The 26652-nt window shown below is 59.7% G+C and overlaps 1 protein-coding gene across 1 annotated transcript in view; it reads left to right on the forward strand.

Moving 5' to 3' along the window:
* Positions 1 to 6391: 6391 nt before the first annotated feature.
* FIBCD1 (fibrinogen C domain containing 1) overlaps positions 6392 to 26652 on the forward strand; it is a 34075-nt gene continuing 13814 nt past the window's right edge. The window contains exons 1-4 of the mRNA XM_067742940.1: positions 6392 to 6730; positions 15977 to 16456; positions 20171 to 20330; positions 20741 to 20877. Of these exons, the coding sequence (XP_067599041.1) occupies positions 6659 to 6730; positions 15977 to 16456; positions 20171 to 20330; positions 20741 to 20877 (849 nt within the window). The 5' untranslated portion in view covers positions 6392 to 6658. The remainder of the gene's footprint in view (positions 6731 to 15976; positions 16457 to 20170; positions 20331 to 20740; positions 20878 to 26652) is intronic.

Below are 26652 nucleotides of genomic sequence, written 5' to 3' on the forward strand. Positions count from 1 at the left end.
GGGAGCCACAGCTAGTGAGCCCATGTGCCTAGAGCCCGTGCTCCACAAGAAAAGCCACCACAATGAGAAGCCTGTGCTCCACGAGGAAGAGTAGCCCCCGCTCGCCGCAACTAGAGAAAGCCTGCGTGCAGCAACGAAGACCCAATACAGCCAAAAATAAATAATTTTTTTTTAAAAGTTTCCACTTTAGACTAAAAGCTACAGGTCTGTTCTCATGAAGATTTGGGGTTTGAATTCATTCTACATGCAGGGTGAGAACTTAAAGTAGCCCTGAGTTCAGAGCGTCCTCAGGTGCCCAGAGGAAACAAAAGCCATTCTTCTAGGGAAGGACAAATTCTCATCCCAGAACACACCGGATTCCCAAAAATAAAGCTCTAACAAAGAAGGAACACACAATCCAAAATTACAAAACACACGGGGAAACAATCACCATGAGTGAGAGTTGGCAGACGTAGTGACCGACAGGATTAACACTGCGGGAACTTGAATGGTGGATCCAGTATCTTACAGCACACAGAAAGCAGCAGAAAACAAGTCGTGCCATTTTGGAAAGTCTGGCCGCTTGTAAGTTGGGATTTTTGTTTGGTTGGTTGATTTTTGTTGGCTGCAAGATTTTTCTTTTCCACGCCCAGTTCCTTTCATTCAACAACAAGCACTGGGAACCCAAGCTTTCGCTGCATAGGGAATTCAGCAGCTGTGGGTTCTGGAGAAGTGGGCTCTGGGGCCAAATTGCAGAGCTCAAATTCAAGCTGTGATGTTTATCAGATGCGTAACCTTGAGCAAGGTACTTGGCCTTCACGTACTTAGTTGTGAGATGGCGTAAGAAGTAAGAGCATCTGCCTCTTAGGTTCTTGGGAGGGTTTCAGTGAGAAAATCCAAGTCACCTGCATGGTGCCTGGCACAGTGGGCATTCAATAAAACGGCACTTATCCTGATTCCTCTAAAATGAAAACGGAAACGGCTCCAGTTCAGGTCACCTGCTGGTCGGATTTCCTGCTTGGCCTGAATTCTGGACCTCTGTAGCATCCCTCCCCTGCCCTCCCATAGCCGGAATTTTGGACCTTTGGACCTTTGGACCTTTCTTTCACCTCGCCTTGCGCTGACCTCGGCGGGGGCGGGGCCCACTCCCTCCATTTCCCCCAAAGCCTTGCGAACACAGGCTGTTGCGCAGAGCAGACTCTTACCAAAGACCGGGGGGTAACAGATGGGATCTCCTGCAGCACCGCATGGAAACCACAAACCTGCCTCTCGTATTCATAACCGCGATGGGGTCCCCAGGCCAGCCTCCTCCCGAGGTCCCCATCCGGTTGGGTGGGCTTCAACCTCTCCCTCTCTTGTTCCCTCTGCCTCCCTTCTCCCTCCCTCACGGCCCCTCCCCTTCCAGCTGCTTCTGCCAAAACCACATTTCTCCCTGGGTTTCTAGCCTCCCTCCTGGGTCCTGCCCTCCCCTCCCTGGCCAAGCCTGAGCCTCAGCTTTTCACACCCAAATATTCCATCAGGATGTTCTGCTGAATAAAAAGCCAGAACTGTGCCTCCAGCTTTTAAAATAACAGTGTTCCTGTCCTGCTCCATGTTTCCAGGGCACTGATTATGTCTCGGAGACCCATGGGGAGGTCCCATCTCGCCCCTTCTGCCTGAGTTATCCCTCTCCCGGGTTCCAGACGCAGCCTTGAGGGCCCAGCCTTGGCACGCGTTTCTCTGGTTCCCTCCGAAGGGCACGCCGCAGAGATGCCACACACAGAATCCCAGTGGACTCGGGGTGCAGACCCACCGGCCCGTGCACAGCTCATCAACGCCAAGACCTCACACACTCACACACGCACGTTCTCTCCATACTAATTCTCGCCTTTGATCGCGGCCCCTAGTCTGTCATCGCCACTCAGTGTTGACAAAGCAAAATACAAAATAGAAAGAAAGAAATCCGCCCTGTCACTTGGAATGTCCCTACACCCACCGGGCTTGGCAGTCCCCACTCCCGCCCCCGCCTTTGTATTATGGGTTTATGTCAAGGTATGTTGGATGCTAAATTAAATGTCAGCGCACTGTACGTTTCTGGCTCCAGCCGCAGAAAATGAGGAGCTGGCATTGGAGACCATCCAGTTGTTCCTCTCCCCGTGCCTAACTGTGAGGGGTGACAAGCCCATTGAATCATTGCACAGTAGCTTTCCATGCCACGGGAAGCCAAGATAAATTTATTTTTAATGATAAATGTGACTGTCAGAGTTAAGTTGAGACAGCTTTTCAGTGAGAGTCGAGTGCCCTCGGCAGCGTGGGGAAGAGGCTGGGTGGACGAAGGCCAGTGGTCCCAACAACCCTGCCAGCCGGTCCCTGGGGCCCCATGAGACAAAAGTATTCAACACTCAGCCCACTTTCACTGAGCTCCATGTTCACTGGTCTCAGGCCCAGCTCTAGCCAACCAAAAGGATGGAGGCAGGGGAGAAAGGGAGATACACTCCAGCAGTGCAGAGCCCTGGGTTCAGATTCTGGTCCCATTAGTTGCTGTGTGATCTTGGCCAAGTTACTTAACCTCTCTGAGCTTCAGTTGCCTCATCTATAAAATGGGAATATTAATAACACCCACAGGTTTTTGGTGAGGATTACACGAAATAAGATATATTGCTGGGGCTTCCCTGGTGGCACAGTGGTTGAGAGTCCGCCTGCCGATGCAGGGGACATGGATTCATGCCCCGGTCCGGGAGGATCCCACATGCCGCGGAGCGGCTGGGCCCGTGAGCCATGGCCGCTGAGCCTGCGCGTCCGGAGCCTGTGCTCCGCAACGGGAGAGGCCATAACAGTGAGAGGCCCGCGTACCACAGAAAAAAAACAAAACAAAAAAACCCAAAAAACAAAAAAAGAGATATATTGCTAATGAATGGTACACAGAACATGAAAAATGCTTCCTGGAAAGTAGCTGTTATTTACATCATTTTACTAAGAGCACTCTTACCCAAGTTATGTAACTTACCATTTGGAGTCAGTTTTGTCATCCATAAAATGAGGATACCAATAGCTCTTGTTTATGAGGGTGGCTGGGAGGATACAGCGTGCCTGGCACAGCGCTGAGTGTAGGGAAGATGGGCAACGGATCACAGCCAGTCAAACAGAAGTAACCTGGATGCTGTCACCCAGCGTCTCTGGACACTCTCTCATCTTCCTTTCCACCTTCCTCATGTCGGCATGTCTCACTGCCTGCCCTGTACCCACTGCCTGCTAAGGGAGGTGCCCTGCGTCAGGATCCCACAGCCATGCCCTCCTTTGGACTACGGTGGGCACCTGACCAAGGACAGCTGTCTTCGGCCGGCTAATGACCTATGATGGATATGTCCCGGCTCCAAGGGATAAGCAGGTCGAATCACAGCCCGTCTCTCTGGAATTTAAACTAAAAATCCCAGACGAGAATTTTCTGTTGGTGGGGCCATCACACCTAGGTGGCCACGGGCAGGAAAGACAAGAACACGGGGAATCGGTGAGCCAGAGGGAGAAGGGTGAGTGGATGCGCAGGGAGTGGGCGGTTGGGGCGCCAGAGCAGCCTGGGGGGTCCTGGGTTCCGGATCCCCTGAGGTCCTGGCTGGTTCCTGGAATGCCCTGTCTTGGGCTGGCTGGAAAGCCCTGATCCCACTCTATCCCGCTGAGCACACGTGGGCTGATCCCTGGGGCTCTGTGGACACCAACTTTGTCCAAAGGAAATCAGAGGGCGGGGCACTGTCCCCTCTGCGGGGTCAGCTGCACTTTTGCTCACTGAGATCTCCTTGGGCCACTGAACAGGGGGGCCCCTCCCCTCCCCAAGACACCACCCCAAGCGTGTCAGGTGAGGGCAGTGTGTAAGGCGCTGAGCAAACGCCTGCAGGCTCCTGGCAGAGCTGCGCCAGGGCTGACTGTTCTTCTGGGGGGCTGAGCAGGGGCCTCATCACAGAGGGGGTGATGGGTGAAGACCACGACACATGCACTCACCACAGCCCCGCGGGCAGGAAAGTGAGGAGTCTACGGCCGAGCACGTGAGACAGCCTGACAGCAAACAGTGCCAGGAGGAGCCGCTAGGCGGCCCCCGCTTAGCTGTCCTACCGCCCTTCTGCAGGCCTGGGAGGCGATGCTCCAGCCAGCGGCCTCCGGTTGGCACCTACCCGTGCAGGCTGCTGTCGCTCTCCATCCTCTGCCTTTGCTTTTTGGCTTCACAAAATGCCTTCCCCCCAACATGCAGCTGTCCCCACCTTCACAGCCTGGCTCACACCCCTCCTTCTCCAGGACGCCTTCCCTGCCCACCCAGAGCAGATACCCTGAAACTCTTTCGGTACTTAGTATCCCTCCCAACACTTAGAATCTCAGTTCAGGGTCCCCCCAGGGTGGTCTTCTGTCTGTGCATAGACACGTCTGGAGTTTACATCCTCTCCCCAAACTGGAATCGATTTGCAGTCCCATCCTCATGCCTACAAACCTCACAGTTCCTCCATTTAGAAGGGGGAGATTGTGATTTCTTATTCAATGAGAAAATTGAGGCTTGGAGAAGACAGGAAATCTGCCCAGGTCATAGTGGGAAAGTTGCTCAGGTGTTTCAATGCACTATCTCTCAGAACTTCACGAGAGCCCTTCTGAAGAACGTGCTGTTAACTTTTTAGCATCCATGGGGAAACTGAGGCTCAGAGGCACAGCTGATTGCCCCAGGCCATCTGGCCCGGGCCCTGTGCTTTCCACTACACCCCTCTGCCCAAGCCTGATGGCCCAAGCCATCACCTGCCAATCCACAGGAAAGGCCTCCGGGGAGATATGCCATTCAGAAAGAGCCATGGGGCCAGGACTCCAACCCGGGTCCCCTGACTCCCAGCTAGTGCCGTGGGACCCACTCCGGGTCGCTGGGCTGCCTCCCTTGGGGCAGAGGGGGTGGGGCAGCAGGTGAGGCCGGCAGGCAGCCCTGGAAGGAAGAGGAGGCTGGGGACAAACAGCTGGCAGGTTGTGAACCCAGCTTCTGTGGGTGAGTGACAGTCTGCTTAGGTGGCAAGGGGCAGGGGGTGCCCCGGACCCCCAGCCCCAGGTAGTCTGCTGCATCCGTGAGGGGCCGGGAGAGGGAAGAAGATGGGGCGACAGACTGGCAGCCGGCAGGAGAGAGACGAAGATGGTGCCAGGGAACAGCGTGGCGGGCCAAGGCGCCCTGGGAGCCGGGAAACAGCTTTGGGGAGAAGCGGGGGGGGGCAGGGAATAGAGGGGTCTATTCTGAAGCTGGGGGAGCAGAAGATAAGGGGCCGCAGAGAGGGACGGGCGTGGCAGTCGGTCAGGCCTCCGAGGCGGCCCGGGGAGGGGGCGGCCCGTCAGGAACGCGGCGTCGGGTCTTGTGGGCGCCTCCCGGTCAGAAGCCACAATGGGAGCTCGTTAACAGCGCAAATTAAGGACTTTGTCAATTACCTCTGAAGGCTGCACCGGGCGGATTAAATGCTTTTAAAAGTGCTGCCGATGGAAAGGGGCGACTAAGAAACCTCTCCCGGCACAAATCCCTCCTCTACCGGGCAGAGGAGGAGGCGGGGGCTGAGGCAGCACGGGGCGCGCCCGGCAAACGCGGGCGATCGGCCGGGAGCGCGGCAGAGCGCGGAGCCGCTGGTACTCGAGACCGCGGCGCCGGCGGCTGCCGCGGCGGCGGAGACCCCCATTCAGCCCGCGGGCCGCCTGGGCTGGGAGGCGTCGGGCCGGCTCACCGTCCGCGAGCGCCGGGACACAGGTCTACCGACTGTGGCCGAAGCGCCCCCAGAGCCGGCTCGCGGGTCGGGGTCCGGAGGGGGCGGTCCCTGGTGGCTGGAGACTCCGGGACTGGGCGCACTGGGCCCGGGGTCCGGACTCAGACCTCGGAGACCGGCAGGGGACGCACGCCGGCCGGCCCACACCCCAGGCCCAGCCCGGGTCTCAGGGTGAGCCCAGCGCCCTGAGGGGGCCAGGAGGAGCGCGGCGCCGCTCCTCAGACACGCCCGACGGCCCATCCCGGGCGCCCACGGGGCCCGCCCGGCGCCGCGCCCCCCGCGCACGGTGAGTTGGCGAGGGTCCGGCCCGGGAGGAAGTTTGCGAGGAGGCGGCCCCAGGGGCTCTCGGGCCCCTCCGGAGCCGGCGAGGGCCTGGCTGCCCGCGGCTGTTTACTGCCCTCCGGGCTGGGCCCGGGGGTCTGGGCCGGTCTGCCTCCTCTCTATTAGGCTTTGGGGAGGTGGAGTTTATCGCCGTCCGCAGTGTGTGCGTGTGCGTGTGTGTCAGAGGGAGACCGGGGGAGCAATAAAAGGCAAAGAGAGTACGAGACAAAAAAGACACGGAGATTGAGAAGGAGGAAGGGAGGAGGGAGGAGGGAGGAGGGAGGCGGGAAGAGAGAGAGGAGCGCGCAGGGGGAGGCGCGGAAGGCGGGAGCGGGGACGGCGCGCAGCGCGAGCGGCGGGCAGGCGGCTGGCTGCCGGCGGCTCTCGCGCTTCCGCTCCCGCTGTCGCCCGCACACACCCGCGCACACGCCGGCAGGCACACACACTCGCACAACCGCACACGCACGCCCGCTGGCCCGGGCCGCCCCGGCGCTGGGCACCGAGGCGGGAAGCCGGCGAGCAGAACGCGCCCCTCGTCCGAGCCCGCGCCCACGTCGGCGCCTTTGCGCTCCGCAGCGGCGCGCCTCGCCCGGCGTCCCCACCAGTCCTGCCGGAAGATGGTCAACGACCGGTGGAAGACCGTGGGCGGCGCTTCCCAACTTGAGGACCGGCCGCGCGACAAGCCGCAGGTACGCGCGGCCCGGATCGCGGGGACATGGGGCGGTGGGCGAGGCAGTGGCCTCTCTGGCCTGCGGGCTGGGCACCCGGGCTGGAGTTTGGGGCGTACCCCCGTGAGGCTCGACAGGCCCGGGTTGGGGCGGGCACCCTCCTCTCCTCCTCCTCTATAGGAGGCTTGAACTTGAGGTTCGGGCTGTGGATGGGGGCGGCACCCCTGCAGAAGCCCCTTTGCTCCACAACGGACTCAGGTGCACATCTGCGCAGAGGCAGTAGGGGACCTACGGAGTTTACAGTGTCACCGGCCCTTAAGTGTGAGTCTCCGTTTCCTCACCTCTACAATGGGCATCTGAACCACTGAAGTATTCACCCTGAGCACCCCCTGTGCTAGGCGGCTGGCATGCGCCCCATCACCCCCATCTCCTCTGAATCCTCACACTTTAGCCAGCCGACCCCCGACCCCATACAGTAGAGAATCAATAAATATTTGCCTCATGTGAGAACCCTGGATATTGTGATTCTCCAGCTTTAAGACAAGGAAAGTAAGACTCAGCGAGGGTTGCTTCTGCCCGAGGCTATGCAGCTCTGCTGGGATTTGAACCTGGATCCTTGGGCTCCAGGTCTGTTCATTCCACCCTTCCTGCTGCCTCTTCAGGGGCAGTGGAGGGTGCCCAGGGCTGTGGCCTGGAAGGGGGTGAGGGCAGAGCTCCAGGGCTGGCCAGAGAGGGGGCTGGAGATGGGAAGCTGAATGGAGGGGCAGCCCTGAGGCTGCCCCAGGCTGGGCTGCCAAGGGACTGGGGCAGGCAGGCGAGATGAGGAGTCCGCTCGGCAAGGAGAGGAAATAATGGAGCTGCCCGTTTTAAATTTCAAATTTCTCCCAGACAGATGTCATTGGGGAAGGAACAGTTCTTGTTTGCAGTGGCAGGAAGGGGGTGGCAGGGGCGGGCCTTGGCGGCCCCTCACTCCCAGGAGCGGCAGCCTGCGCATTCTGTCTGGAGTGACACTGCCGTGGCATGCCTCCACACTTTGCAAAGCCCTTTCCCAACCGTCTGCACAATCTCACTTTCTGCAGCAGCCTGGGGGCTAGGCAGGGATGCACATGCCCACGTCACAGGGGGATGGTAGCTCAGAGAGGTCGAGGCATGCACCCAAGTCACACAGCATGTTAGCAGGAGAGCAAAGATTCAAAGCCAGGTCTGACCCCAAGCCTCTCCCAATGCCTTCCCGGGCTGGTCTATTCCTCTGTTAAATCAGGTGCACACCCAAGCCAGCCCCAGACAAAAGTCCTCTCCTGCTGGGATCTGACTTTCTCCCAGCTTAGCAAGAGCAGTCTTACCTCCTCGACTTGTTCAAGCCATCTCCAGCCTGGCCCGCTCTCCCTTCCCGTTAGTTTCCTTACAGGTACTGGTTGCTTGTCATCTTGTCCTTTGCCAGCCTCTGGTCCCACACCAGACTGCCCATTTCCAAACCTTTGCTGTCTCATCTTCCCCCAAACACACACACACACACACACACACACACACACACACACACTTCACTCAGGAAAATCCTACATATACTTCAAAACCTACTCAGATGCCACCTCCTCCAGGAAGCCCTCCCTGATGCCTGGTGGCTCTGCCTTGAAGTCCCAGCAGCATTTAGCCTGTGCTTCTCAGCTGCCTTTATCTCTCCCTGCCATGTTCCCTAGCCTTGAGTCCCTATTCCATCAGGAGCTCCCTGTGGACATGCACTCCTTCTGGGCCCCCATCCTGGGGTCTCCCCCTGAGTCCAGTCTCCTGTCCTTCCATGCAGCTCAGGTTGGGAGCTGAGGGATATTTGCTGAATTGAACTGCATGAAGCCCTGCCAGGAGGAACTGTGGGAGAGGAGCCAGCAAGTGCTGATGTGTCTCAAGGGGAGGTGGCTTCTGGGGGATCTATTTGAAATGTGGTTTTAAGGCCTCCTGGGTAGGCCCCAGCCTCTCCGCTGCTTCCTGGAAAATATATTCCAGCTGACACCAGGCCAGAGCCCAGCCGTCTGCCCCTTGGCATTGGAGGCTGCCGAGCGCTTGTGGTCCTAGAGGCCTGGGCCAGTATCAAGCACCACTTCCCCACTCCACTCCTTTGGTGATCCAGCATATAGACAGGCTGCCCTGTGCCAGCTCCAGGCTTGCCTGAAGATTCAGATACGAGACCAGGCCTTTCCTGTGCCCACTGTTGGAAGAGAGAACCTCACCTGCCCTAGTTCCCTTGGGCCTGGCCTTCTCTCCTCCTCTGCTTCTCCAATAGTTTCATCTTGACTATTGACATGCTGTGTGACTCTGGGTAAGTTACTCCCCCTCTCTGAGTCTGGGCTTTACCATCTGCAAAACAGGAAGAGCAATCCCTGCTTCCTCCTCACTTCACAAGGGCTGTTAACGAGGGCCGAGTGAAATACTGGTGTGCTTTGCAAACTGTAAAGCTCCGTGCACCCTTGAGGAGGGTCGCTCTTAAAGTAGCCTGTCCCTTTTTACAGGCTGTCAGCGTCCCGATCCCCGCTTTGCCCACCAGGGAAAGCAACTTGACCACCCAGTTCCCTCCAGAAGGGCCTGGCTGAGGTTCTTTAACAGGGCACTTCCTCCAGAAAAGACGCCAGTGCCACACTCTTGAGTGCCAGCTGGGTTCATTTGCAGATCTCTCCTTTCTTAGTCAAACCACCCTGGGAGGTTGGCGGCAGGAACGATCAACCCATTTGACAGACGAGGAAACTGAGGCTAAGAGAGCCGCAGCCAGGACTCGAACCTGGGTCCTCCAGGGTGGCCGATGAGCCTTATTGGGAAGATGCAGGGAGAGACGCTGACTGCCCTTGACTCAGCTCACTCAGGCATATTATGTAATTCCCAAGGAGAGGGCTCCAGCGCCCAGTGTGTGATCCCAGGGCATGCGCGGCACCCAGTGCCATTGAAGGGCCTGCATCCAAGTGTTGTTGTTTCAGGGACAGCCTTAGGCCGGCTCTGTCCCAGGCCTGTCTGGCCTCAGCTCCTCATTGGCTGGGTGACGTTGGACAAGGTGCCAACTTCGTGAGAACGTCCCTTCTCCCCTTGCAGAATGAAGGGGCTCTCACAGCCTTAGGGCAGGAGATTTCGGTGGAATATTTGCCAGGAGTTTGGAGTTGCTCAGATAAAAGGATCTAGAAATAGACATGATTCTCCTAGTCTTGGAGTGTGGGGCAGGAAGTCACCCTGTAACCTTCTCCCCTGTTGCGGGGAAGGGAGGGCTTTTTTCTGAGCAGTCCCTGAGTCAAGCCACTCCACAGGGAGGTCGACCTCTGAACTATCCCAGGCCATGTCTCCTAATATTTTCAAAACTTTGAAAAATATTCCAGAAAGGAAAAAAAAATTCTCGTTGGGAAGTTCTTCTTGATGTCTAACCCAAAGCCTGCTGCATTTAATTCACTCAGTGACTATTTATAGAGTCCCTGCTTCATCTAGGAGACGTAGCTGTGAACCTGTGCCTCGGGAGCTTAGAGTCTCATGGGAGGGACAAACTCACATCGTGGGATTATTACAAACCACGATGGGCACTAAAAAGGAAACAATACACGCCTCTGTTGTCTTGTTGCCTGGGGTTTGGGCTGAGGTCACTGTGCCTGGGTTGAGAGAGAAGGAGGGTGAAGTAAGTGAAGAACAGGGGCTACAAGTCAAGGACTCCTTCCTTCTCCTATTTCCTGCGCCCCTCCTCTGGCCACGGGCTGCCCCACGGAGCTCACCCGCTAGCCCAGTGGTGTGGCTGTGATGGGGAGGCCAGGAGGCCAGGGGAGGCCAGGGGTGGGAGTGCAGAGACCACTTCCCCGGGGAGGTGATGCTTAAGCTGAGCAGCATTTGCCAGATCTGTGCTCCAGGGACACCAAGGTGTGTTGGGAGAAATGACAGAAGCCAGGCAGGTGCAGAGAACCACCAGGCGGAGGCTGGAGGAGGGCAGCTATAGCTGAGGCTGGTATGGGGGAGGCGGGGTGGGACCTGCTCCTGGGCCTCCGCAGCCCTGGAGGGGTCTGAGCACGAGTGTCCTGGGCCCTTTGCCATCAGGAGCGTCCCTGGCCGCCGGGTGGGGAATTGGTTGGCGGGGCCGGGAGGAGGCAGGGGGGCTAACGAGGAGATGGTTGTGGTGATGTAGGAGCAGATGACGGGGCTTGGACCAGGGCAGGGCTGGGGGCGTGGGGACAGAGGGGACCAGGGGATTAGAGGAGGTGGAGTGGACAGAGCCAGGTGCTGGCTGAGCGCGGGGGTGAGGGAGGGGAGCACAGGGAGGTTTTGGAGGGGGCGGCTGGTGAGGCTGGTACCATCCCCGGGTGGGAATCGCAGGAGGGCTCAGGTGTGGGGTGGAGTGAGCCTGGTTTGGGGCTCCGTGGGCTGGAGGCCTGGAGCTGTGGGGGGTGGGGAGGGTGAGCAAGACCCTCACAAGAAACACCTGGAGACCCTCCCGCATCTGAAACGGACCCGGAGCTGAGTGCTGTCGGGGGAGTGACCGAGCTTGGGTGGCTTGGAGCCTCCGGGAGGGGGCAGATGTGAGCCGCTCCCAGACCCTTCTCTTTGTCCCCTAGAACACCTCTGGCCACTCCCCCCAGGGCCTTCCCGGTGGCCTGAGGCTTCAGATGGCCCTCAGCATAGGTCACATTAAGAGGCAGGACAGGGCTTCCCTGGTGGTGCAGTGGTTAGGAATCCGCCTGCCAAGGCAGGGGACACAGGTTCGAGCCCTGGTCCGGGAAGATCCCACATGCCGCGGAGCAGCTAAGCCCGTGCACCACAACTACTGAGCCTGTGCTCTAGAGCCTGCGAGCCACAACTACTGAGCACGCGTGCCTAGAGCCTGTGCTGCGCAACAAGAGAAGCCACCGCAATGAGAAGCCCGCGCACAGCAACGAAGACCCAAGACAGCCAAAATTAAATAAATAAAGTAAATGAATTTATTAAAAAAAAAAAAAGAGGCAGGACAGGGCACTCTTCCTCAGGGCTCATAGAACAAGTCCCAAGTCTTTGGGACCCCAGAGTTTTGAGCAGAACATCCAGCTCCTCATTTTAAGGGGTCTCTGGGATCCCCCTTCTGCCAGGGTCAGGGGATCAGAGTCCAGCCCAGGTCAGGAGTCATTTGCCTGGCCGTGGGAGCAGATGTGGGCTCCTGGGGAGAGGCGAGGAAGACTTCCCCAGGGGCTCTAGGCTGGGCAGGGGCTGGGCTGCCTGCCCCCGACATGATCCATGAGCCCATGTGCAGCTCTGAGTCCCTGCTGGGCCCAGAGCACACACCACGTCCCCCTTGGATTTCCCAATCCAAAGCCGCACAGTGTGTTTCTGCCACGATGAACAGCCATGCTGCCAGTGGCTGGGGTGTGCCTAGGAGATGGGGGGCTGGGAGCAGCCTTGCCTGGCCTCCCCCAGGGGGGAGACTTTCTTCTTCCCCCTTTGGTACAAGGAGTGTAGTCTCAGCCTACCCAGGGGACCACGACCCAGCTTCCTTAAAAAGCAAAGAAGAAGAGGGGGTGCGGGCTGGGCGGAGCACGGTGGCCGTGAGCCTCTTCCTCCAGAGCTCTCCTGGCCTCCGCCAGACCCCATGGCCACCTCTGGAGGCTGGGAACTCGGAGGAGGCAGCTGGGACGGACGCCACCCCTCCACCGAGGCAGCTCTGGGGCTTCCTGCCCCCCACCTCCCCGGGCACGAGCCCATCTTGTCCTCCCCTTGGCTGGGACTTCCCGGGCAGCCTTGGACCGGGGGCCAGCACGGGGGGTCACACAGGGGACAAAACCACACCTCTCCAGCCGGGAGCTCACACGGGTGTTTAGTACCAGCAGTGGGTCTCAGACCCTGGTTCCTCTGAGGCTCACCGCCTGGGATACCTTCCTGATCTCCAGGCATCTTGCCCCTGAGAGGCGGGGGCCCTGTGTGCATCCTCCCGCCTCCCGCAGATCCCAGGGGTGTGGGCACCCAGTCTTCCCCAGCCCAGGGCTGATGAGTAAGCGCCAGACCCCCGCACGCTCCGCTGGGCTGCTCACGCCTGAAGCCCCCCCTTAGCATCTCGGGCAGATTTCTTTGCAAGGCACGTAAGCGGCAGCCTATAAAAGCGAACAGCACTTCATGTTTAAGGTGATCTCTGAAGAGTGATTCTCCTCTGCTGAGTGGCCTGTTTCATCTCCAGGCTCGTCGTCCCCCTGCCCCTCAGGGGACACCTTGTAGCCTTCTCCAGCCCCTCCCCTCCCTTGTGCCCTCTGTCTTCCCGCCAGGGACCAAGGGCCTGGGTGGAAGTGGATGCCGAGAGGGCTGGGATCCCGGGACACAGGAGGGACGAGGCCGGCCACTCTGCCTCGCCAGCTGGGGACCTTAATGCTCTTCAGTGGAGGACGTCGCTCAGAGCAGCTCGGGGCAAGGTGTCTCCCAGCGGACTCCGGGAGGAGCCTGACAGGGACTCACTTGCTGACACAGGGTTTGTCTCTCAAACCCCAGTCACACTTCTGGCAGAGGCGGGAATGGGGTCAGATGGCTCAGCAAACAGTCTCGGCACAGATGGGCGATTCCAGAGTCACCCGGGCCTGGGTTCAAATGCTGGCTCTACCGCTTGCCTCCCATGTGACCTTGGGCAAGGGTCTTCTCTCTCTGAGCTTCAGTTTTCCCATCTGCAGAATGAATCCAGCCACAGCAGGGGGGTGTTGGAGGTTTCAGTGGCAGGAACACAGTACGCGCTCAAGGATGAGCGGTGATAAGGCAGTGCCTGCCCGTGTGGAACGTGCTGACCTGCAGTGACAGGGATGGGGCGGCCTGGAGGTGGCCTTCATTCTCTGCCAGGCCATGCCAGGTGGGCACAGGGCTCAGAGTGGAGGTTATGGCCTCTGCCCTGCCAAGCGCCGTAGGTCCCAGGGCCTTTGCCTCCTCCCCAAGCCAGCAGGGTCACAGAGAAATGACCTGGTCCATCTGTCTGTCCCTCCGTCAGTCCAACAACCAGCCGCTCTGCGCCTTTTGTGGGGTGGAGGGGCTCATGGTCTAGGGCAGGTTTCCTGGACCTGGGCATTGCGGGTCCCCAAGTCCCAGATTTCCTTGTATCCACAGCTTTCATCAAATCCCCAAGTCCCCAAGGGGATCCGTGCCCCCAAAGAGGGTAAGAATCACAGTCTACGGGACATGCGTTCCCTCAGGGCAGGGCTGGGGTGATTTTCCCTCCTTGTCCCCCAGTCAGGGACTGGCTTGGAGCCTGGCTCACGGGGACCCCGAGGAATATTGAACGGGTGTTTGAGTGAATGAATGAAGTCAAATTAGTAAATGCCACCGTGGGGGGAGGGGGGGCTGTGGGAACACCGAGGGAGAGCCCCACCCATACCGGGAGAAGGGCTGAGGAAACAGTCCTGGAAGAGGTGACATCCAGCTGAGCCCTGAAGGAAGAGATCAAGTTTAGGCCGGTGGAAGAGAAGCAGAGGAAGCGGATGTCTCGGGCTGGGGGAGCAGCCTGTGCAGAGCTGATGACACCTTAGGGTCTGGCTGGAGTAAATTGCGTAGGTGTGGGGAGCCCAGGATGGAGGTGCCCCCCGGGCCTGGGCAGGGGTGGAGAGGGGAAGGGTGGAGTGTTGAATCCCATCACTGCAGCGACAGGCTAAGGAATCCTCTCCCTCATGTTGCCAACAACACAGACCCCCTCCTTCCTCCTCCTCTGGTGCCAGGTAGGAGATTCAGGAGTGACTTGTAGAATTTGAATTTATGGAAAAGAAGCTGTTTGCTCTACCATATTTTCTCATAGTAAGACGCGGGATGTAAGAGGCTATTTTATATATCACCGAGAAAGAAAGGAAAGTTGTCAATTACAATTGTAAGATTCCCCCCAAACGTCGGAGACGTTAAAATACGAAGGGAAAGAAAATAAAACAGGGAAGGTACGTCCTAGCATCAGTGACACAGAAATAGCACTTTGGGTGGAAAATAAAAAACCCAACACCTCCAGATGCTCTGTGCACATTGATCATGAGATAGTAAAAGCCGCTAATATTTATTGCCTAAACACAGCATGACAGGCACGGCTCCAAGTGCTTTAATATACTAATCCGTTTAAAGATGTGTCTTGGATTCAGAAAGTTGAAAATGTGGGGGAAATTCAGTGGTAGGAGTTGCCTGGCCCTGGGGAGGAGGCAGGAGGCTGAGGGTCCAGTCTGAGCTCTGCTTCTAATCTGCTGTGTGACTGTGGGCAAGCCCCTGGCCCTCTCTGGGCCTCAGTCTCTCCGTGTGTCCAATGCTCAGTGATCGCTTTGCAAGTTCCTTTTGGGCCATGCGTGATTCGGTCTAGCGAGTCTGGATTTGCTATACATCATGGTGCCTCCTTTACTTACAAGCTGCACTGGGTTCCAGCTTCCTTTGTACTTAGTCCCTACTGGGTCTGGGGGGTGGAGGGGGTGCTTTGTGAAGAGGTGGGGGGAGGAGGAGGAAGGAGAGGAAAGGGGGAGGGGAGATGCTCAGGTGGCCACCCTCTGCCTGGGGACTTGTGGCAGCCTCGTGCGCCTGCAACGGCCTCAGGACTCAGGATGTGGGTGCTCTGGGTTGAAAGGGACCTTCAGTGACGGGCGCCCGTGACCCCAAGGCACTCATTCTGCTGAGACAGCGCAGTGATTTGTAGCATCGCTGCTGCCACTGTTACAGCTCTCTTCCTGAGTCTGCACAGCAGGTACCTGCATATGGGGTGGGCATGTCATTATTGCCCCCATTTTACAGATGAGGACAACAAGGCTTGGGGGGGTGAAGTCCCTCACCCAAGGTCACCCCGCAGGAAATGACAGCTTGGGGACCTGAGTCCAGCCCGTCTGGCTGCAGAGTGGGAGTCTCTACCTCCCGCCCTTACCAGACCCAGGAGGGCTCCACGTGGGGAGATGTGCCTACCCCAGGCGGGCCACGTGGGCCAGGACAGGGGCAGCGAGGGAAGGGTGCCTCTCTCTCCATCAGTCTCCCCGGCTCTGCCTCTGTTTCTCTTGTCATCCTCTCCATCTTTGTCTCCCTACAACTTTCGCTCTCTCCATCTTGCTATCTTTGGTGTGTTCCTGTCTCTGTCTCCCCTCTGGGACTCTGTTTCTCATCTCTGTGTGACTCCCTTCCCCCGTCCCCAAGAAGGGGACCCTCTGAGCCTCGTCCAGGCCTCACAAAGGCCAGAGGCCCCATCCTAGGGCTGCCTGGGCCCTCCTCACCGGGCAGAGCTGGAGGCCCCGGTCTGCCCCTGATGCTGCCCCCTCTCTCTCCCGTCTGTCCCTCTGTCTCTGTGTCCATGTGCCTCGGGCTGGCCCACAGCGGCCGAGCTGCACTTACGCGCTGTGCACCGTGCTGCTATCCCTGGCCGTGCTGCTGGCCGTGGCCGTCACCGGCGCCGTGCTCTTCCTGAACCACGCCCATGTGCCGGGCACGGCGCCCCCGCCCCTCGTCAGCACCGGGCCAGCCGGTGCCAACAGCGCCCTGGTCACCGTGGACAGGGCCGACGCCTCGCGCCTCAACATCCTCATCGACCCACGCTGCCCTGACCTCGCCGACGGCTTCGCCCGCCTGGAGGGCGCCCAGGCCTCTGTGCTGCAGGCGCTGAGCCAGCGCCAGCCTGAGCCGTGGCTGGCGGGGCAACAGGAGCGGGAACTGCTGGACACCTTGGCTGGCCAGCTCCCCCGGCTGCTGGCCCGGGCCTCGGAGCTGCAGGCGGAGTGCGTGGGGCTGCGGAAGGGGCACAGCGTGCTGGGCCAGGGGCTCAGCGCCCTGCAGAGCGAGCAGGGCCGCTTCATCCAGGTAAGGGTGGGCTCTGTGCCTCGGGGTCTGGGCAGGGGTGGCGGGAGTCAGGGGCACGCCGGCCCGCTGGGTGCCTGAGGCCCGCGGCATCACTCAATCCCCAAGGGCCCCGGGGCCAGGGGCTGTGGCCATTCCCATCCACGGACTAGCAAATGAGGCCCAGGCAGGTGAGAGTGTCATCCGAGGCCACACAGCTGGTGTGGCCAGGATTCAAACCTTTACCTGAACGCCTTCCTGGTGACCTGGGTATTTGTGTAGCATCCACGGCGTCCAACAGTCGAGTCAAATCCAGGGCTGCAGGGGCTTCCCAGGCGCTCCAGAACAGGTGAGACACCGGCAAGGCAGGACGTGCGTGGCCTCCGTCAGGCTAATGGAGGTTCAAGGTCATGTGGCTCGTCAGTGGCAAGCCCTCCCCCCAGTTGTGCCACGTGGCCAGAGAGAGCTGCACCCCCTCCCCAGATCCCCCCGTTCGCTGCCATTTGTTGCCCACAGCTTTCCAGGGAAGGAGGGACCAGTTGAGGAGCTCAACCAGACCCGCAGACTGTCCTCACCACCTCCACCCCACCCCCGCGCCCGCCCCCTCCCAGAGCCGAGCCAGGTCCCAGCAAGCACCAGGTAGATCTGGGTGAAGGTTTCCAGCACTGACCACGCCTTGTGCACCAGCAAGAACTTCCCCCTTCATAGGATTGGAGATCCAGTATCATCTCATTGGCCCTCTGCCATTTTCCAGAAGAGAAAACTGAGGCCCAGAGTGGGGCAGTGATTTGTCCAGAGTCAGGCCTGGCATCTGGCCTCTGGAGCGCCGCCCAGCCTCCAGCCCTGTACCCCATGCCCCCCGTGACTTAGGTCCTTCGGGACTGGGAGGGGAACCCCACCACTGCCATTGGTCCCAGCCCCTTCCAGACACCCGGGGTGACCAGGCATCTGGTCACCCAACAGCTCAAGAGCAGTGGACCTTTTCCCTCCCTCTGAAGGCTGCAGCTGGAGAAATTACAGTCTTCCTCATCCTGTCTGGGTGACTGATGGGAAGGTGGCTTCCCCATCCTTGGGTGGGGTGTTCAGCTGCCCTCCTGCTGCCCCCCGCTCCATCTGCAACATCCTCGCCCTCGTCTGCAGAGCTCGGGGAGACCTCCAGACGTTTGGGGGGCTCTGGGTGCCCCACCCCACTCTCCACATGGCTCAGCCCCTGGTCAGCCAGACCCGCCCTCAAACGCTCACCCTTAGGGCAGGGGTGGAGGATTGGGGGCAGGGGCCCGGGGTCTCCCACCCACCCACCCATGCGGAGGCCTAGAGCTGCTCCTGTGAGACTAACAGTTCTGGGACCCAGCAGTGCCTTGGCTTCCCTGATATATTTACTTCTCACAAGAATGTTTTATTTGACTCATTTCCCACAGACTCCAGGTGATTTCAGAGACCATGTGTCTTGCACAGTTAGGTCACCATAGCTCCTAGTTCCCCTTCTACAAGCTGCCCAGACCCTTAGCTGATCAGCGCAGAGCCAGGTTTTTCAAAGCAATGGCCGGAGTCTCTTTTAACATATCTTGTTAAAAGATATGTCCCTAGACCTCACCCCCAAACCCCGCCAGGGCCCCAACAGTTCAACAAGCACCCACCCGGGTGACACATGCGCACGGATGTCGGAGGCCCGCTGGCCCAGGAGCGGAAGAGCTGAGAGGTTCTGTCCTCACGATTGGAGTCAGCACAGTGAAGGCTCCACCAAGTACCAGCTGTGGGACCTTGGGCATGTCAGGTGCCCTCCCTGGGCTGGGCCTCCTCACCTGTAACACAGGGATAGCACAGTCCATACCTGATAGGTTGCTGGAGCTCGTGGCTGTACAGGGCTCGGCTGGCGTATGGCACGTGAGAGGGGCTGTTTGCATATCAGCAGCTCTTTTATTATGATGGTGGAAATTGTCTGTAAACTGAAGTTTCAGCCCATGGGGGACCGCCACTGAAAATCTTTTTTTGGGTCCACACCGGGTGTTAATAAGCGCTGTGCAGCACAATAGCCCTAGGAGGTGGGGATCATTACCCCATTCTACGGAGTGACAGACTGAGGCTTGGCGTGGCGAAGTGCTTTGTTTAAACTCAAACCACTGAGAAGTGCTGGAAGCAGCAACTCCGATTTCACTGCCTCTAAAACCTGCCAATCCCTCTTTAATGCATCTGTGCGGCTCAGCGAGCAGGGACTGACTTTCCCCATTAATTCCGGGCATGTTTATATGTACATTTTCAACTTTAATCATTTGCTGGTTTAAACTGAGGTCTTCCTTGCCCGTTAGCAAGAGCCAGCCGTGCCTGAGTTTCTCGAGCATGTCTGCATTGTCACAGAAGGATGGGCAGTACTGATTCGACTTAACCAATGCACCCCGTGATCTTTGCTGCCCACACCCTGCAGGGTAGCCCCCTGCCCCCTGCTCCCTGGGGTGGCCCGCATCCCTCTGCAGGGCTCCCCCAACAGGGCCTGTCTACTGGACCCTGCAATAGAGCCCAGGGAGAAGCCCACCACCCTGCCCCGATGCTCCCGCCGTCCCTCTCAGAGCCTCTCCCCGAGGCCTCAGCCCCACTGAATCATCTGCTCAGTCGAGGAGAAACTGACAGGGCAACTAAAAGCTTTGCAGGGTCTCTGCTTCCAGACGAGCCGAGAATCATATTTTGTAAACTGCCGGCGCTGTAAATTTCTGCTTTCCTTCTTCCAACGAGCTATTATTATCTGACAAGTGACGGATTCAGTGTGTAAAACCCAGCATGCTTCCACGCTCGCTGGCTGCAGCCTGCCCGTGACCCTGTCTCCCCTCCTCCGGGTCCCATAGCGCTCCTTTCCCGCCAGGCAGCCCCGGGGGACCTCTCCTTCTGGGCCTCAGTTTCCCCATTTGTAACAAGCATATGACGCCTCAAGCCCTCCCTCCTGGCAACACTGTGGGGGGCAGGTGAAGGGGTGGACGCCAGAGGGCCCTGGAAAGTCAGAGCCATGGGGCATGGGTGGGAGTGCAGTCCCCAGGGCCCCACCTGTCCAGTGCAGACCCATCACCCCTGCCTTCACAGCCTCGCTGGGGGGTCAGAAGAGACGTTGGGTGAAGGTGTTTTGTAACCTGGAAGGTGCCTTGCAGTGAGGTGGGCACCCAGGTACTGAGTACTGAGTGCCTGCTGTGGGCCCCACGCTGTGCTAGGTACTCCCCACGTTGTCACCGGTCCCCATAGCACTTGGGCTCGGGAGGCCAGTTTAGCCCCGTTTTGAGGCTTGGTTAATCACTCACCCGCAGCTGTGTAACTGGCCAGTGGGTGAGTTGGGGTTTTGAGCAGCAGGGCCCCCTTTAGTCAGCTCACTTGGGCTGAAGGCACAGAACTGGATGAAAAACAGGGCCTGGGGGCAGCGGGGGCACAGGTGTCTGCTGAAGCCACTCTGTCTCCTCCCACCCGAGCCCCTGCCCTCTGAGCAGTGGGGCTGAGACAGCCTCAGATGGGGGCCAGAGTAGGGCAGGGGCTGCCATCCCACCAGGAGCCCACCTCCACCTTTGGGACAGCTGTGTGCCCACCAGAGCCCCTGCCACCCTGGCACTCCGCCCACCCCGGTGCTCCACCCTCCCAGAGCCCCACCCACCCGGAGCTCCACCCACCCCGGAGCCCCACCCACCCGGAGCTCCACCCACCCCTGTGCTCCACCCTCCCAGAGCCCCACCCACCCGGAGCTCCACCCACCCCTGTGCTCCGCAGCTTCTCTCCGAGAGCCAAGGCCACATGGCTCACCTAGTGAACTCCGTCAGTGACGTCCTGGACGCCTTGCAGAGGGACCGAGGGCTGGGCCGGCTCCACGTCAAGGCTGACCTTCAGAGGGCGCCTGCCAGGGGATCGCGGCCCCGGGGCTGCGCCAACGGTGAGTGGGGTGGGGCTGCCTTCCTTGGGTGACCTGGGTACTCAGGTTCGTCCCCACCTGCCCCACTAACAAGGAAACACTGCTGCTGTTTGCTGAGGACTTCCTGCTGCTGGGCAGCACTGAGCTCCCTACCTACACCCTCCTGTTGACCCCTCTCCCAGCCTGATGAGGCGGAGCTCATTGTACCCATTTTCCAGATGAGGAAAGTGAGGCTCAGAGAGGGTGCTCACTCACCAGATTCACCCAGGGAGAGGCAGGACCACGGTCTGACCCCAAGCCCAGTGCTCTAGAGCCCACTTGACATTGCTGGATGGACAGACAAGTCAGAGAGACCCGGGGACGGCGCGGGGGGCCGTGGCGAGGGGACACGGGTGCCAGGCCCAGTGCCCTGACGGCCTTCCCTGTCTCAGGCTCTCGGCCACGCGACTGTCTGGACGTCCTCCTGAGTGGACAGCAGGAGGACGGCGTTTACTCTGTCTTCCCCACACACGACCCCGCTGGCTTCCAGGTCTACTGTGACATGCGCACTGACGGTGGTGGCTGGACGGTGAGTCTCCGGGGCTGTGTGGCCAGCTCGGCCAGGCCCCGCTTCCTTTGGGCCCTGCAGATGGTCAGGGTGACCCAGGAGGCTGTGCACATGAACCTGGGGTGCTCTGAGAGGCTTCTCACCCAGCCTTCCACCCTTGGCCTGAGCAGAGACCCTGGTGGTCTCCTGGCAAGGAGCCGTCGTGATTTCCTTGCACCTTCTGGTTCCTGCCTGGGAGGGAAGTGGGAGCAATGGAAAGGCAGGGGTGAGACAGCCGTAGGTGGCCCTGAGACCTCCCCTGTGCCAGGAGAAAGGGGTGGAGGTGGTGGGGCAGAGGCCCTGGCTTGAAGACCTAGGGGTCATCAGATCTGCCAGCTGGGAAGCCCCTTCTAGAGCAGGGTCGGCCCACTGGTCTCCCACGGTCTCTGTCGCAATTGCTCAACTCTGCCTTCGCGGGGGCGGGGAACGTAGCCACAAAGCAAAAACGCCTGGGGGCTGCATGGTGGATGCAAGGGTGAGGGCGACATCGTTCACCATGCAAGCAGGAGGCGAGACGGGGAGGCCTGAGCGAGGCGGGTGGGCGGGGGCAAGCAGATTCTCTCGGGGGGCGGAGCCTGCTGTTAGGAGCTGGTGGGAGAGCCGCTGAGAATCCCCCGAGGACCCCGAGACGGATACACCTCTAAACCCCTCTTCGAGCTCCAGAGGAGAGAGTTTAAGTGTACTGGATCACATTCTGGGCCTAAAAGCGCTTTTGTTTTCCTAACTCGGAACATCTGAGTTATGGCCTTTGTGTCTGGGAACCCCTCGGCGGGCAGAACGGCTCCAATGCACCAGTCAGAGCCCAGAAATCAGAGTTAAGGGTTAGGACAGGCTAAATGAAACACCAAGACGCCGGCCTGGGCCATGCATCTTCCACTCCAGTGGACTTGAAGCCAGTCTCCTGGGAAGTCAGTCAGGATCGGGGCCGGGAGGCGGGTAATTCCTCGGGCCCAGGCTTCGGGGCCGATTAGAGGGGAGTCGATGAGCTGCGCCGGCCTGCTCAGCCCTCCCTCTAGGACATCTGGATCAGCTGGCCTGGAAGAAAGGCCATTCTCAGCTGAGAAGTGCTTGCGAGGCCGAGAGACGTTCATATCCATTTGGGATTCCATCAAAAGCAATCTCGTCCCAGATACCTCTGGGCGTCTGTCAGGCTTACCTCCCTGCCACACGGAATCGCTCGGAAACCCAATTGCTTGGGAGGGAGCTGGCCGCCGCCTTGCTGGACCCCGATACCATCCATCCTCATTAGGCTCCACATCCAAGCTGCCAGGCCTCAAGTGCCAACACCGGTGGACAGGACGCCTGGGGCCGCACACGTCAACCGGAGCCTGCTTCCCAGAGAGCCGGCCGCGCCTGGGCGAGGATGTGGCTCGGCGTCCCTGCCCCCTCAGGGACACTTTACAGTTCATATACCACGGCCCTGCCTGGCACTGCGCCAGCCCTCCTCCAGCCCCTGGAGGCCAGCCGGGCAGCCTCAGAGAGGGCAAGAGCCACCCAGCAAACACGCAGCCCAGCCTCACGCAAGTCCGTGGGACTGACTGTCACACGGTGTCACTTGTCAGTTCATGGACTCAACCACAGGGCGCCAACCACAGGCCAGAAGATTCCACAGCAAGCTGCCGGCCGGGCGGGGAGCTGGGCGCATCCGCTGACTTGTGTGAGGGCTGTGGAGCCCCTCACGCCACCTGGGGTTACCAGAGAGGCTTCTGCACTGGGAGTTTGGAGCTCTGGGAGATGAGGCAAGAGCAGTGTTGCAGGCAAAGGGAAAACGTGCGGGGTCAGCAGGGAGGTGGCAGGGCTTGTTCTGGGACCGCGGTGGCTCCGTTCCGCTGGTGTGTGGCGCTCGCGGGGCCAGGGCCAGGTGGAGAGGCAGGCAGGGCCTGGGTCGAGTGGCTTCTGCAGGTGCAATAGGAATCGGGCTTTTACCTGGGGGGCAGAGTGGGCTCCTGCTGCCCTCAGAATTTCCCCACGGAGGGAGTGACCCAGAAACGAGGGGCTGAGGGGTGGAGGGGGCGCGTGAGTTCCGCGGGCCCTGAACCCTTGCTGAGGGCGTGGGAGTCGCCACGTGGGAATGAGGTCGGGGACAGATGGACACACGCCTCAAGGTGGCCTTTCTGCTGATGTGGCCACTGGCCCTGGCTGAGCCCCAGCCCTGCTCTACACTCACCAACGACCCCAGTGACCCAGGCCACAGAGGGTCACGCTGATCAGCAAGGCCACTCCTGAACCTAAGACGTACACCCAACCCCACCCCTGCCCCAGAAAAGAAGGGGGAAGGCAGGAAGGAAAGGCCGGCCCCTGCTGACCTGTGACCCTGGGCAAGGGGCCCAGCTGGGTCGCCAGGTCCTTTGGTACAAGGCCTCCCGGGTCTACCCCTCATGCTCCCTTTTTGTACCTGTCACAGGTGCAGCTAAGCAATCGCTGCCCAGGTGTTACCTGTCTGTGTCCCAGCCAGGCTTGCGCTCCGCAGGGCAGCGACTTGTCATCTGGTGGCCACTGCAGCTCAGGGGTCTGCGCGGTTCCCGCACACCATCTGTGCTGCCTAAATACTTGCCGGACAGGTGACTGTCGGCATCTTCTGGCAGTGTAACTTCACCTTACGGATCCTCACTTTTCTCATCTGTTAAATGGGTTAATGTAGTGCTCTTCATGGTGGGAACAGTCAGAATCCTCCACAGGGTGCTCACCGGTAGGGAAGGAGCAGGGGAAGGGGGAAGGGACAGCAGGGGTCCACGGGAGCCCTGAGGAATCTGGCTCCACCCTGCAGGATCTTACAGTCAAGCAGTGTTTTTTTTTGTTTTTTTGGGGTTTTTTTGCGGTACGTGGGCCTCTCACTGTTGTGGCCTCTCCCGTTGCGGAGCACAGGCTCCGGACACGCAGGCTTAGCGGCCATGGCTCACGGGCCCAGCCGCTCCGCGGCACGTGGGATCCTCCCAGACCGGGGTACGAACCCGCGTCCCCTGCATCGGCAGGCGGACTCTCAACCACTGCGCCACCAGGGAAGCCCTCAAGCAGTGTTTTTAAAGGGGAAGAAGATTCGTAAAATCAGAGGCCAAATTTCCTCATTTGGAAGGTGACGCATGGGACGAAGCAGCCGTTTCCAGCTCATCTCCCCGGCCCTGTGGGACTGGGAAGGTCACCTTCCCTCTTGGGGCACCCCCTTCCTCGTCCAGCCAGTGGGGTGGCCCTTGTATGTCACGTGGCCACATTTCAGGGCCTAGGGAACAGGGTGACCATGCCCAGGGCCCCATGTGTGTTTTATGGTTGGAAGGAGGGTCCAGCCCGGCCTCAGCAGACTGGGTCCCCTGCTGTCCTGCCCCGAGGCACAGCCTTGTCCCCACCAAGATCCGCCTCCGCTGTGCGGCAAACTGGGCCTGATTGCCAAGCCCTCATCTTTGCATAATCACCAGCCGGGGCCAGAGAAATCGGGTCCAGTTCAGCATCTTCCACAGTGGGGACCTGCGATAGGATTGATTCTGCTCTGCGCCCCCACGCGGATCCACCGCAAAGCCAGCTTCCCCAGCGCCATGAGCGAGTGGCCCGAACCTGCGTCCTCTGCCAGGCACTTTACTGCCTTGCGGGGTCGGCGGCTCAGATAGGCCTCTAATTGGCCCCACTGCGAGAGAAACCCTCCCCTCCCACCGTGCCCATTCCTGCCCTACCTGAGCTCCCCAGGTGGGAGGAAAATCCTTCTCTCATCTAAGAAGCCGCCACCTGAGCAGAGCCCAGCCCAGCTGGGGGATCAGGCTCCGGACAGATGAAAAGCTCCCCAGCCCCAGCCAGCATGCCTCGGGATGTGCTGGGGGTGCCGGGACTTGGGAGTCCACCGGGGGTGCTGTCTCCTCCCTGTGTCCCACAGGCTGTGGTGGCAGGAGGACCTGCCGTGACATCAGTGCCCCAGGCTGTTGTCGGCTCCGAACTGCTCTGGGGAGTCCTCGGAGGCCTGCACACGCTGACAATGACCACGGCGACTGGTGACAGCACCCCTCTGGTCCTTGACCCATGAGGTCAGAGAAATCTGCCTCTGTCCGGAGCAATTTGGATTTCTCAAGCTTTGAACGTAGACGGGGTGATGCACGTGGAGCTCGGCCCAGGGCCTCGGCATCTGATAGATGGCAGCTCTGAGCGGTGTTTGCCAGGAGCCGGCAGGCACCGACTGCCAAGCCTGGGAAGCATGGCGGGGAGCCAGGCCCAGGGGTACCATTTGCAGTCAGAAACAAGGAGTGGGCCCACTTCCTTCTGGGCTTGGCACCTGGTTCTGAAGGGGAGGGAAGGTAGACCTACTGTGCTCCGTCCCCCCCACCCGCACCGCGCGTACACCTTTTTCTTCATTGAGTCTCTGCCGTGATCCTGCAGGGGTCACCAAGGCGTTGCTGGTGGGGCCTTTCTACAGAGAGGGAAGCTAAGGCTCAGAAAGGTCCGGGACTTGTGTGGAGTCACACAGCCCAGGAGAGGCAGAGCCGGGATATGAACCCAGCTCGGCCTCAGTCCAGAAAGCGTGCTCTTGCCGCCAGCCCAGGCAGCGGGGCTGGGGGGGGCGTGCTATCCAGAGGTGTCCAGAAGGGATTTGAGGGGTCACTGTCTCCCGGGAAAGCGGGCAGAGTCTCCCCAGGGCCCGCCCTTGAAGGGCTGCGTTTGCTCACCTGTCCAAGTTCTCTACGCTTTAGAGACAAGAACCCGCCTCTACCACAGCCCGCCGCCCCTCCTCACGGGATCGCCTGCTCGGGAGGCCTGGGAAGCTGGCGGACGCCGCAGCCACACAGCCAACACGATTCTGCCCGTAATTGGTTTCTGCAGCAGCTTCACCAGAGTCGAGGGAAAATCTCAGATGCTGCTTCGTGGGGACACTTCTCAGGCGGCAGAGACACACCCTCCCCATCTCGTAGCGTTTGGACCCACCCCGCCTCTATCTCTTGCGCCTCAGCTCCTCTGACCACCTACCAAGACCCTGCTCAGTCTGCAGTTCAGCTGAGCATCTCCTCCTCCAGGAGGCCCTCTAGGAACACCCTCCCACCCACCCCAGCAGGTGGCTCATCCTCCTCTGAGCTCCCAACAAATGTAACAACAATTGTTACCCTTACGGAATGCCCCATATCAACCAGCACATTTATACTTGCGGGTTGGAGCTGTCATAATTCCCGTTTTACAGATGAGGAAACGGAAGCACAAGGATCAAAAGAACATGCCAGGTTGGGAGCTGCTCTACCCTGAGACTGCTGGCTTGTGCATCCGTCCATCTCTCCTGGGGCTGTGAACTTTCTGAGGGCCAGAGTCCCGCATGAGTCCAGGCACGCCGTACGGGGTCTGGAGCTGCAAACCCGTCATTTTGCAGAAGACAGAAGCCAAGACTTAGATGCTCATCCTGCCTGTTGGCTGGAGTCTGGCTAGAACTCGAGTCTCCTGAGTGCCAGCCCAGGGCAGTTTTTGGAGCAGATCTGGCTCAGCTATGATAAGGGCCACGGGGGCTCATGGGTGTAGGGGAGCAATGTCCACCCGCTCAGCCGTGGGGTGCCCCTCGGCTGCTCTCAGTCTTTGTGTACCGTCAGTCTCTCCTCTTCTGGTCTCAGTGGGCCCCCACCTTGAGGCACCCCCATTCAGCAGAGGTCACCCCACCTCTCCAAACCTTACTCTTCTCATCTGCCAAAAGAGGGCACGAGCCGCTCCCTCCCGGGCTGTGGCGGGGAGGGCTGTGACTGTCCTTGAAGGCACCGGGGTGACCACACAGCCGGGCCCCGACACTCGGGAAGACTCCACACT

This window comes from Pseudorca crassidens, chromosome 7, assembly GCF_039906515.1.
Source record: "Pseudorca crassidens isolate mPseCra1 chromosome 7, mPseCra1.hap1, whole genome shotgun sequence".
NCBI lineage: Eukaryota > Metazoa > Chordata > Mammalia > Artiodactyla > Delphinidae > Pseudorca > Pseudorca crassidens.